This window comes from Lolium rigidum, chromosome 3 (assembly GCF_022539505.1).
Source record: "Lolium rigidum isolate FL_2022 chromosome 3, APGP_CSIRO_Lrig_0.1, whole genome shotgun sequence".
Classification (NCBI taxonomy): domain Eukaryota; kingdom Viridiplantae; phylum Streptophyta; class Magnoliopsida; order Poales; family Poaceae; genus Lolium; species Lolium rigidum.
In genome coordinates this window covers 387,591,869-387,604,146 of record NC_061510.1, presented here as the reverse complement: position 1 = coordinate 387,604,146, position 12,278 = coordinate 387,591,869, and the positions used below count along the sequence as shown (strand labels likewise).

The window sequence follows — 12,278 nt, the reverse complement described above, 5'->3', positions numbered from 1 at the left end:
TTTTAAAACATATATTGTTAGAGCATCTTCATCACTGCCCCAATAGGCTTATTGGGATGTCAGCCACAAAATAGGCTCCCACTGGCATCCCTCAAAACACGTTACCGTATTTAGGAGCCTAGTAGAATAGTCGGCGTGTCCACGTGGGCCCGTACCCACAAATGCTTGGTTGTGTGGCTACCAAGGGGGTCCCACAGACGAAATTCGGTGTGGCTTGGAGCGCTGACACTCCCAACCAGGGCCTTGGTTGTGTTCGGAAAAGTCCCCACCGCTGCCAACGTAGCCGCCTCCCCGTTCTTGCCTCCCACCCACTAACCTAGAGTTCCCACCGCCGTCGAAGCCATTGCTACCTCCGGCCAAGCCCTCGCACCTTCTCCTGCCGCCACCAGACATTTTCGATCCCCCTTGTGCGGCGCCACACGTACTTTTCGACCTCAACTCGCCGGCACTACAGTGACAGACGTCAACATCATTTGTTCGCCTCCCCCATAAGGCGTTCGACGTTTCACCGCGATGGACAACGAAGATAATATGATGATGGAGTTGTTGAAGAAAGAGGAGGCTGATATCACCACTCACCAAGAACAACAGTTGATGATATTGACCGCCTCTCTTTGTCTCCAAGAACGGGTGAAAGGACACAAATGACACCTAGATTGGGTGAATAGACGGTTTAAAATTTTACGATATTATCTTTAATAAATGTGAAATAAAACAAGCATTTAATTTGTTAAGCACAAAACCTATATATACTACGGTTCACCTATGTGCACCAACAACTTATGATAAGCAAGACAACCAACTACGTGATAGCAAGATATATAACTTTAAACATGAATGCTATCACAAAGTAAAGTGCATAAATAAGGAGTTCAGGTATAGAAATAACCGATACACGCGGAGACGATGATGTATCCCTGAGTTCACACTCTTGCCAGTGCTACTCTCCATTGAAATAGTGTGCAGGCCAAAGTACCCAAATTAAACGCCACGAAGGACTCATTGTATTCTCCTCGAGCCTTCCCACCAAAAAGTAAGTCATCGATCCACTGAGTGAACCTAGCTTGAGGGCACTCACAAACCCGTACAAGCTTAGGGAAATCTCCACAACTTAATTGGAGGCTCCCAATAAATCACCACGAAGACCTCACGCTTGAGCAATCTCCATAACTTAATTGTAGGCCTCAAGAACATCAGTAAGTCACAAATCCTTATAGGGTCCAAAGACCCAAGAGAAACAAGGTTCACGTACAAGTACCCAAGAGTAATCAACTCACGAACTTTCACTTCCACGTATCACCGTGGAGAACTAAAATCGATGCACAAATGTAATGGAAAGAACATACAAGACGCCCAAATCCTTCTCTCTCAAATTTCACCAAAACTATAAATCTGGTGGGGAAATAAGAGAGGAAGAACAAAGGAAATCCACAAAGTACTCAAAGATCTAGATCTACTATGTTCCCCTCTCTTAGAGAGGATATTGATTGGTGGAAATGTAGATCTAGGTATCCTCACTTTTCCATCATGAAGATACAAGAACCATATGAGGAATATAGAGTTAGGACATGCTCTCAATGTCAAAAAAATGGAGGAGAGAGGCTAGAAAAGAAGCAACCCATGGGTAAGAAGGGAGGCCTTTTATTGGCCCCCACTAAATCTGACAGTTACACATCCAATTTAACACTGGGGACTAGCCCCCCCCCCCCCCCCCCCTCTCATACAGAACATAAGATAGACTTAAAAACAGAGAATACACGTTCGGTCTGGAGAGCCTCCAGACCTCCTAGGGAAGACAGAAACAACTGAACCGAAAGGACCGTAATTTGAACTGTTATGCGATCATGCACAACAATATCATCGAGAGTGAGCTGGAATCACGGCTTGATGAGCAACCATTAGATCACAGGGGACCTCTTACCCAACTTGATCAAGGGCGAGCTGAATTTGTCATTTTCCTCACCGTGCATCAAGAAATCCGCGACGCACATGTTTATGCTCAACTTTAAAATGATCTAGTGAGCATCCGTAGGCGCTGAAAAAAACACCCTCTTATTATTGAATTGGCTGAATTGCTATATATTTAAATTCTTGTATGAATATTTATTTGTATGTTTAGATTATTGTTTAAAATTATGAAAAAACTTGCTACTTGTTAAATAGAAAAACCACATTTTCAGGGCCAACCATAATAAGAGTGCCGGTGCAGAAAAAAAACCATCCCAATACTAAGGACACGTGTGGCAATGCCCTATATGTTAAATATAATTACCTAGCTTCTTCTATCAGATCGGTCTTATAATTAACCTGGCTAAAACATGCAATTCCACATGGTAGCAAGCTACAAGGTCCTAGGTTTAAATCCTAGGCAATACAGTATTTAAAATAAAAATTTGTGACCTCGTTAAAAAAAAATCCAAAGATACACGTTTAAAGCCCATGCGAGATTAAAAAAAAAATCTTGCCAGCCTAAACATGAGAAGAGGTGTTGAATATAATTGCCTAGTCACTTCCATCATATCATCTTATGATTAAACTGGCTAGAGCATACAATTGCATACTATTTGGGATTTTGGGTTGTGATGTTCTTATATTTAGGAGGGAGGGAGTAGATCAGCAGAAAAAAAGTAGTAATATTATAGATAGAGGTAGAGATAGGAAGAAAAGAAGAATGAAAAAATTCCAAAGCAAGCGATGCATAATCCGTCGGTCTCGTCCAAAGCCGCCGATTCCGAGGGCCGACACACCCTTCCCCGCGCCAAGGAGATCCGACAAGGACGCCAAGCTAGCTGCTAGCCGCTGCCGCTGTGCTCCTCCACCATCCAAACTTGCGAAAAATCGCGGTACCCGCCGTTCCCCATTTCTCCCGTCCCGTTCCCAACCAGAAAAATCCAAGCCAAATCGCCCACGGGTCCTGCTCTTCTTCTCTTCTCTCCGGGAGAGGGAGAGAGAGAGCCAAGTACACACTACATACATATACCTGCACTGCCAAAGCTGCTTCGGTCTGCGGAGTGCGGCAGAGCAGAGCAAGACTTGTCACTTCACTTCTCTCGCTTTTTCATCACGCCGGGCTTGATCGAATCGAATAAACAGTACTGCTGCTGAGAGGTCAGCTCTTGATCGAGTGGAATAAATTGATGCGCCCCGTGGGCGGGCTGTAGCTGTAGCTGTAGCAGGTCTGCTGGAGGCTGGAGCTAGAAGAAAGAGAAGGGTAGCTTAAGCGCAGCTAGGCTTGTTGCTGCTTCCCCCCTTTTCTGTTCAATCCAGGTTTGCTTTGCGGCTCATCTTGTTCGTTTCTCCTGAATGGATAGCATTTCTTTCCTTTTGGGGAGCTTTTCTTTCCGTGGCGGACTTTCTTGTTTTCTGTTTGGCTTCATTCAGCGTTCTTGTTTCTTCCAAGTAAATGCTTTCCACTTGATAGAGATAAATGCACGGATTAATTCATGGATAAAAGTGCCATCTTTCTTCCAGGTTGTGGATTTTTTCCTCCAAGAATCGTTGCATGGACGGCAATGGGAGATCGGCGGCGTACCAGAAGAAGCCTCTCAGGTAAACATTTTGTGACACACAGACCAAACGGGATTCTTTCCCCTTTTTATTCCGTCGGCCATCGATTGATCCGGCGGCAAACCGCAGCGCGGAAACCGATCTCGTGGAGCTGCTATGGCACAACGGCGGGGTTGTGGCGCAGCCGCAGACGCACCCGAGGCCGGCGGCGAACCCCTGCGACGGCCAGAGCGCCAGCGGCCTCACCGGCGAGGAGACGGCCGCGTGGTTCGGCGACGTCGACGGGCTGGAGAACGAGATGTACGCGCAGCTCTGGCACAGCATTGCGGACGGACCCGCCCCGCTCCCGTGCCCTCCGCCGCCGCCGCCGCACCAGGCGGCGAGGCCGCCGATGAGGAGCGGCATCGGCTCCAGCTGGACGGGCGGCGGCGGCGACATCGGTTCGACCTTCTGCGGCAGCAGCCAGGTCCCGGAGGTGCCGGCGGAGGGCAGGGAGGAAGGGAGCGCCGCGCTGCCGTCCGAGGGCACGCGCGGGACGAGCACGCGCGACTGCACCGCCACCTATACCGGCACCGGCACGTCGTCATCCGGTGGGTCAGGGAGCAACTTTGGGGGCTCCGGCTTGCCGAGCGAGAGCGGCCATGCCCACAAGAGGAAGGGGAGGGGTAGAGACGAGTCTGCCAGCCGCAGCGAGGTGTGTTTCTGCTTGCTCTAGTTTATTCATCTTGCGTTCTTGCAATTTACTGTCGAGGTGTATGCTTGAGTCGATTTTTTCGATAAAGATGCTTGAGTCGATACTGAATTGAGCTCATGAAGAAATTGCAGGATGTTGAGTATGAAGCGACTGAAGAGACGAAATCATCTAGGCGACACGGGTCGAAGCGGAGGAGCAGGGCAGCTGAAGTTCACAACCAGTCAGAGAGAGTGAGATCATCATACCTTAACTAGTACTGTATAATCTTATTTCGAGCAGTGTAGCATGCCGCCGATGGATTCTTCTTAATTATAGCCCTGTTTGTGATTATATGTAGAGAAGAAGAGACCGGATCAATGAAAAGATGCGCTCATTACAAGAACTCATACCCCACTGCAACAAGGTAAGAATCGAGTATATATTATGCATCTTTTCTGATCAGCTGCAAGTCTCTGGAATTTATTTCCCTTGGTGAGTGCTGACATATCTAGTTTATCATGCACATATAAGTCTTTACTTTCAAATCTTTAATCTTTACTTGGGCAAACAATTTCAGGCCGACAAAGCATCAATACTAGACGAGGCAATCGAGTACTTGAAGTCCCTCCAAATGCAAGTTCAGGTTAGAAATCACTGCCTCCTCTACCTGAACTACCATACGCCATATTATGAGATCAATTTACAGGTACCTAACTAAGACTGTCAAATCTACCTCAGATTATGTGGATGACTACAGGGATGGCGCCAATGATGTTTGCTGGTGCTCACCAGTTCATGCCACCGATGGCTGTGGAAATGAATTCGGCATGCATGCCTGCGGCACAGGGTCTAAATCAGATGGCAAGAGTTCCATACATGAACCATTCCATGTCAAGTCACATCCCTATGAACTCATCTGGAGCAATGAACCCTATGTATGTTGCAAACCAGATGCAAAACATTCACCTGAGGGAGGCAAGTAATCACTTCCTTCACCCAGATGGTGGACAAGCAGCAGCGCCTCAGGTACAAGGGACTTCTCAGCCCTGTTTCATTTGTTCACCTAGCTTAGATATCAATTATTTGCAGGTAGCAGGACCATATGCTTATGCACCACATGTAGCACCACAAAACGGCATACCGGAAGTCCCAGATAGTACTGTTGTGCCAACTTGTGGGCCTGGACAACCACCTACCTCTGATGGAAGTTAGAATGACCGTAATCTTGTAAGAACGTATACTAATCCACACCTGTTTTTATTTTCTTAATGGCACTGGCGATGTCTAGATAACTTGATCTGCATATCTCCACTATAGTATCAGGATTCAGTAGTTATGCGATCATTCTTTGACAGCTTAACCTCTTGGAGTAACCATGCTACATAAGAAACTTACCAGTTTGTGCCTATGATTTTCATCTTGTATTTAGAAACCATAGCTGCATATCATTTCATAGTTTTGTCAAGAATGACTCTGGATGAGTAGTACAATGAAGACGTCGTCTTTCAGCTCCGTTTCCATGAAAGCTGGCCAGTTGTTCTCATCCGATCTGTCATCTGATAAACTGGTTGTTCATTACAATCGTTCTAATTTTGACATATTTTATCACTATCCATGAATTTTACAGTTGTGCGTCAATTTCGTCATTATTGAAGATGTCGATAACTTCAGAATTCAGAACCACTTGGTTTAACCATCCCTTTCTCGACATTTACAGGGTATGGGACTGCGTCGACCTGCACAGGAGCCGTCTTTCTGGAATTAGCTGAAAATACTAACATGATAAGCAGATAGCATCCACATTTCTGTTGTATGTCTCGATCAATACGTGTCTGGCATAAATTGCAGAAGTATTTCTAAATTAAGATAGCATTTTTCTTTGATGTCGGAAATATGGGTCAGTATGCGTCTAGCTCCAATTCCATGTGTATGCACTAACCATAATAATATTGAATTGCAGCTACTCAAATAGTGCTATAGCAACCTTTACCTTTACCTTTACCCTTCCTTTTCTTTTATTACTACTGTCTTTGAAACGTCTGGTTTATTCGAGAGAAAAGGAGGAAAAAATGAAAGGGTTTTGCTTGTTGTCAAATGGCCAACATCCAACCAACCAGACCCGAGGGGAAGGAACAGAACAAGTCAAAGCATTATGTCCTACAGAAGCTGATTCGATAGCAAGCCTTACTCTTCTCTAAATCCAAGGTACATATCACTCAAGATTGCCTTTTTGGCCACTACAACATGTAGCACTGGTCTAACCACCTGTGCATTACTCTTAACTCCACTTTCTTTTTGTGGAAAGATTTGGTCTGCAGGAGAAGAACTTGCCGGGCAGGACATGGAGCTGTCCGCCTCACGGTGTCCGCCTGCTGCGTGCACGTACAGTCACTCCGATGTATGCTCATCGACAAAGTTTTTGGCATCGCTGCTCTTGTGGCTCACAGCAGCTGGATTAAAGTCTGGGAATTCCGTGTGGAGCCCTGGGTTTGCAATGCAAATGCCGGCGTCTCTCTCAGGCTCAGCTGCAGGTGTAGAACAAGAGTTGTGGTTATCTTCTTCTTTCGCCTGATGTTTACAGCACCCCCCAAGTGCACGTTACTGTTGCTGCATGGTCCTCCGGTCTAGAGATGCTGCTGGCCATGGGATCACATCCCCTGAGCTTTCATGTGTACTGCAACTGGGAAAAATACTGGATGCCCTTGAACTTGTTGCTCATCCGTTGCTTTCACCGTGCGTTACTTTTTTTTTACCTGCATTATGTATAACGCTGGTACTTCACTTGCTCGTTGTGGTAGACTGGTAGAAATGTAGAACGCTGCCAGGGCACTGCCTGTGTATGGATGGAGACGCCCTAGCGTCATCAACACTGATTTTGAATGTACCTTACCTTCAGCCGGGGGCATCCATCTTCTTTGGCGTTGACGCTGGCCAGGCAGCGTGCTGCTGTGCTCGCCGGCAGTTTAAGACTTTGAGACGATGTCCAAATGTCTGCTTCATTTTAGAGCTCCAGTGTTTTATTGATTCGTTTTAGAATTTGATGACGTTTTTAGCCAGCAGCGGCAAAGAGAAAATTGAAAAAAAATAATGGCTTCGCCCGGGTTCGAACCGGAGACCTTCAGTGTGTTAGACTGACGTGATAACCAACTACACCACGAAACCTAGTTGTGTATTAAACCAGGAATAGATTTAAAGAACCTCTACTTTGACAGGAAATCTGGCTGATTCCGCATCAGCATTCAGATATCTAGATTGAGCACAGCTTCTATTCTTCGTACACAATTCATATCCGACTACCAAATGAAATCCAAGAAAACGCGCTTTTCTGGACTATCTTTCTGGCAAACAAATCTCCGGAGCTGCGATCACAGTGGAAATAGGCGACCCTATTCAGACTAGTTTGACTGTAATTCCCAGTTCGGTTGACTCCAAACGATAGACAAAACGAAAACGTTTCCGGCACACCACAGCCGAAGAAGATGAGCAGTAGGCATCGAAATGATGAAATTGGACAGCAGTAGGTTCAGATACCGCAGGTTCTCATCATGTTCTAACAAAAATAAGACACAACAGTCCTCACATGAATGTTGATCTGCAAAAGCTCGAACAAATTACACACAATACACGCCGTTGCCTGCCTTGATTTCACAGTTCAATTCAGGTTCCGCAATCAATCTATAGATAGAAAGCAACCACAAGAAAATGTGTGTCTCATGTTTCTTTTTAGAGGAAAAGGGTCACGGCCCTGGTTCCATTGAAGAAACCGAAGTAATTAGAGCACTTCGGTAACGACAGCTATCTCACTCCACATTACGCAACAATAAACCATATGGTGTAAGCCCAAATAATCCCCCAAAATAAACTCTGTGCACTGCCAACACCACACCACACTCCGAGAAAGCCCACCAAAACGAAAAAAAAACTAAAAAAATCATTATTCTGAAGCCCTCTTCTCCAGAAGAAAACGCTTCAACACCAGACTTGCCCCGCTCGGATCAACGGAGGGCAAACCTCACAGACGGCGGGAGCTTAAGGCCGATGGCTTCCCTTGCGACGTTCCACGCATGATCCCTCGCCGCCTTGGCAACATCCTTCTCCCTCACCCATATACCCATTCGTTTCAATTGATGGTAGCGTGGATTGATTGTGAGGAACTTCAAACCAGGGGCCGCACCCACCAGGCACACCAAAAGCTCGATCACCGGGGGTTGCGCAGCGAAACCTCCTACAAGAATCAATCGGAGCTTCTGAAGAGAGATGCCCTCGGGCCAGCTAACTTGGACATTCTCCAGATGGTGCTGTTCTCCGCTGTATGCCTGCATCTGCATGCAAGGAAGACCCAACTGTTGTGAGCTCTTCACAATTGCCGGATTGTGACTTGACAAAAAACTTTATAGATCCACCGAAGTAATCATACGTGCAGTAACTACAAAAGCTACAAGGTCCAAAAAAGAAGTGAATGATTTAATCTGTCAGATATAGCACTACCCGTAACTCATAAAAAACTGAGACACTGGTCTCGTCATTAATATAGGTTATGTGTTGAAAATTTGGCTTGTGGTAACAAGCTCTCTCAAAAGTTGACCAATTACATGTCTTTGATTTAACTTACATAAATGCTTGATGCCGTTCGAGCCAAATTGTTTTATGATAATTTGATATCACAAGTGGTAGTGGTACCATATAATTTGTATTTTAGATGACCTCATCTCAGGACATGGAAACGAAACACAGCTTACTTAAAGACCAGTAGAGGGATAGCATATACAAACAGAGGACTAAGAGAACATTAACCATGGCCCAACTATGTGGCGTTCTAATTTTACTCCAAACAAAGAAAAAATGGAGAGCATTTAGGACGTACTTCTAGACGGAGTCTTGTGACATAAGGAGTTGCTTGAAGGAGATAAGCTACTGCAAGAACATTATTCCAAGATGGCAAAACATACAAGTTGATGTACTTCAATACAGTGAATTTCTTCGCATATAGATTGAAATTGGGCTCCTGCAGAAGATCAAATAAAGCAATTATTGCAATCGATTACTATGACAGTTAGAAACTGCTAACTCCAATTGGGTATGAACCATCTTAGCGTACCTTAGATGGTGAAAGGAATGTCAAGGAGACTTTCTTGATCATTTTCATTTTATTTAAATGCGTCGAGAGAGAACAATTTCTGTTCGAGAACTTTGTTACTATTCTCCTCATATTGGGAGAACTCGCATATTTGATGAGTACCTTATGTCCATCATACTCAAAGAAGGTTAGGCTGGTTGAATGAACCTCAATACTAACCAAATTCTTGCAATAACATATATACAAATGGAACAGTGTTTCACTAGAAATCCTTATGTTAACCAAATCATTGCAGCTCACCAATATCAAAATGCGGAGCACAGGGCAGCAAGAGAAAATACTTTGGGTGTCAGAATCAGTTATCGTGACACACTTTAGATAGAGGCTTATGAGAGAGGAAAATCTGCAGGGACACATTGATGGTCCAAATATGCAATTCGTCAGCCATAGCCTCCGCAAAGAGGATGCTTGTCCATCACCGAAAAAATGCAAAGGGAAGTTATAAGGACTTGTAGTCCTGGAATGACCAGAACAGGATATTCCGCTTTTACACAACTGAAGTCTCACAGAGTGTGCATTTGACATTGACGCGAACTGGACCCATTTGTCAAGGTGGGCAGCATGGGTGGAGTTCAGATCAAAATGAACCTCAAACACATTAACACCAGTTCCCTCATGACACAGCAGCCGGTTGTTTACTCTATCAATGAATTTGTCTGATCTCAAACTCATAGATTCTGGATCATTGCATTTAATGGAAGTGGTGCAACCTGAACTTTCCTCAGAAAATACGGTGTGCTCACTAAATACGAGATGAGAGCCCTGTTCCTCCGATTGTTCGGAAACAGAAGTAGTAACTGCGGCATCTTGGATCGCAAGCGATGACAACATCTTTTCCAAATAATCATCCGGTAATCTGTTTAAATATCCAGCGGGTTCTTGGCCAGATTTCCTCTTCCTATTCTTGCAAAAATCTCCTGAAAGCAGTAAGAAGTAGATTTCTCACCCGAATCATCAAAGCAATGCACATCCTAATTTTACAAATTTTGTGACTCCTAAAAGCAGTAGAATGTCGATTTCCGGTACAGAGCGGAAAGAGGATATTTATCAAGCCTAAATATGCAAATTCGACCAGAAAACCATGGAACAACAAGTCAATGGCTGGCGGTGGCGCATCAACAGCAAATTTGTGACTCCTAAAAGCAGTATATAAATTCTTTTGGTATTGACCACCTAGCATCGGGTCGATGTGGCGCAACCTGAATTTCCTTCAGAGAGGATGCTGTCGATCGTTAACGATGAGAAGAGGCTCTCCAGATCTTCATCCGGTGGTAGTCTGCTACTTGACTCTCCGGCGCGGCCTTGCTGTAATCTCCTCTTCTTGTCATAGCGAGAATCACCTGGAAGAGAGTATAATGTTCATTGTTCCAGTACAGAACGGGATGTAAGGGCCAGCCGTACAAAAAAGTTACTCCGTAACTTTTTTTGCGAAAAAAAAAATCAATTTGCTAGTAGTAACTTCTTCATAGGCAGGCCACGCCGCCGAATCTAATCACCCTAACTGCCCAACATGGAAAAATCGCGATTGGTGACTACTGAAGTTGCTCCCTGAGGAACGATGGCTACGGTAGCAATCGGCATTACTAATCGAGATCTGGAAAGAGAGAGACCTTCTTGTTCTTGGTAGTTTGGCGGCGGTGGCGGCGTTAACATGCCGGAAGCGAGGTCGGCGTCGCAAGGGAGCGGCAGTGCGAGGAAACTCGGCACAACGGTGATTGCACAAGGGTGGGAGCCGGAGGACGGATTCCAATTCTAATAGGTTTTCCTGCCGCCCACTATCACCGACCCTAATAGGCTTCCTTTTTTGAGGAACAAAAAAGTTTATACCGACCCTAATAACCTAATCCGAGTTTTAATCATTTGATATTTTAATCGACGAAATTTTGATCTTACCCACATTTTTCCTTAGAGGGGTATTTACGAAAATGAACCAAGTATTTATAAGCATATGTTCTTAATTGTTTGCACATGAAAGACTCCTATTAGGCATTTGTCTAGTTAGTGAAGTCTAGTTTCTTCTTGTAAGCACACTAAATTAAGAGCATCTACAGTCGCGTCCCCAAACCGTCTCCCAAACGGTGCCGAATTGAGCGTTTGGGGACGTGTTTCGTTCGTGTCGCGTTTGGGGACGTCGATCCCCAGCCGCGTCCCCCAAACGCCACCCCAAACATTAAAATATTATTTTTTTGCATTTTTATTTCAATAAAGAGAAGAAATATTCCACAAACTAATACATAATTGGGAACGTGGTTTACACGAAGACATAATTTGGAACATGGTTTTCCATAAACTAATACATTGTTTGAACTATGGTTGACACAAATATAAAATATTGCAAAAGAATTAAACCTAACTAGGCCGAGCATCGAAGGTTTCGTGTGTTCCCTGCCAAGAAAGAACACTCGAGAGCACACCCAATCACCCAAACTGGAAAATCCAGCTGGTGAGGGTGCCCCTGTTGGTTCTTCCGAGGAAGAACAACCAGAAACCTTCGTGCATATATTCGCTGCGAAGAAACAACACTCTTCAGTTGTCGTCCTCGTCGGTGCCGTCGCCATGGTAGTTCCGGCGGCAACGCGTCTCGTCGAACACCTTGACGCTCATGTCCCTGTCGCCAAAGTAGGAGAACACGAGCACGAAGCCGGCTTCGAGGCGGTGGTAGCGCGCGACCTTCTCCCAACCGATGTGGAGGTACATCTTGCCGCGCGCGTCGTAGATCACGTCGACGAGCCACTGGTAGCAGCCACAGTCATCCTCCCGCAGATGCAGCGAAGTCGGCAAAGGTGTCCGGCAGCCTCTGGATGTCGTGTGGGTCGCCCTTGAGGACGACGATGAACTCGAACAGCACGGGCCCTTATCACATTGTACATGTCCTTATAGCACTTTTTGTTTTTTCATTCTATCATCTCGACGCCGTCGATCACAAACACAATCAATATGACGAAGGTCTAAGCAATTCCA

At 45.3% G+C, this 12,278-nt stretch overlaps 2 protein-coding genes and 1 non-coding gene across 4 annotated transcripts; 1 reads left to right on the top strand and 2 right to left on the bottom strand.

Annotated features, from left to right (window-relative positions):
• The first annotated feature begins 2,803 nt into the window (after window positions 1–2,803).
• On the top strand, window positions 2,804–6,898 carry LOC124704469 (transcription factor PHYTOCHROME INTERACTING FACTOR-LIKE 13-like). 2 transcript variants are annotated; one of them, XM_047236723.1, is made up of 10 exons: window positions 2,815–3,267; window positions 3,472–3,549; window positions 3,637–4,201; window positions 4,333–4,431; window positions 4,539–4,604; window positions 4,758–4,823; window positions 4,919–5,206; window positions 5,270–5,407; window positions 5,898–6,385; window positions 6,486–6,898. In XM_047236723.1, the coding sequence occupies exons 2-8, from the start codon at window positions 3,503–3,505 to the stop codon at window positions 5,390–5,392; spliced, it is 1,254 nt and encodes a 417-aa protein (XP_047092679.1). In that variant the 5' UTR covers window positions 2,815–3,267; window positions 3,472–3,502; the 3' UTR covers window positions 5,393–5,407; window positions 5,898–6,385; window positions 6,486–6,898. The 2 variants fall into 2 exon arrangements, with proteins under 2 accessions (XP_047092680.1, XP_047092679.1); XM_047236724.1 differs by lacking the exon at window positions 5,270–5,407 and having other exon boundaries at window positions 2,804–3,267.
• Window positions 6,899–7,268: 370 nt separating this feature from the next.
• TRNAV-AAC lies at window positions 7,269–7,342 on the bottom strand. The gene has a single exon. It is a non-coding gene; the product is annotated as a tRNA-Val (tRNA).
• Window positions 7,343–8,108: 766 nt separating this feature from the next.
• Window positions 8,109–9,370, bottom strand: LOC124700745. Its single transcript, XM_047232822.1, has 3 exons — window positions 9,279–9,370; window positions 9,045–9,185; window positions 8,109–8,502 (listed from the first exon to the last, which is right to left on the bottom strand). Exons 1-3 carry the CDS (start codon window positions 9,324–9,326, stop codon window positions 8,176–8,178), a joined length of 516 nt encoding a protein of 171 aa, XP_047088778.1. The 5' UTR covers window positions 9,327–9,370; the 3' UTR covers window positions 8,109–8,175.
• Between the last annotated feature and the right edge of the window lie 2,908 nt (window positions 9,371–12,278).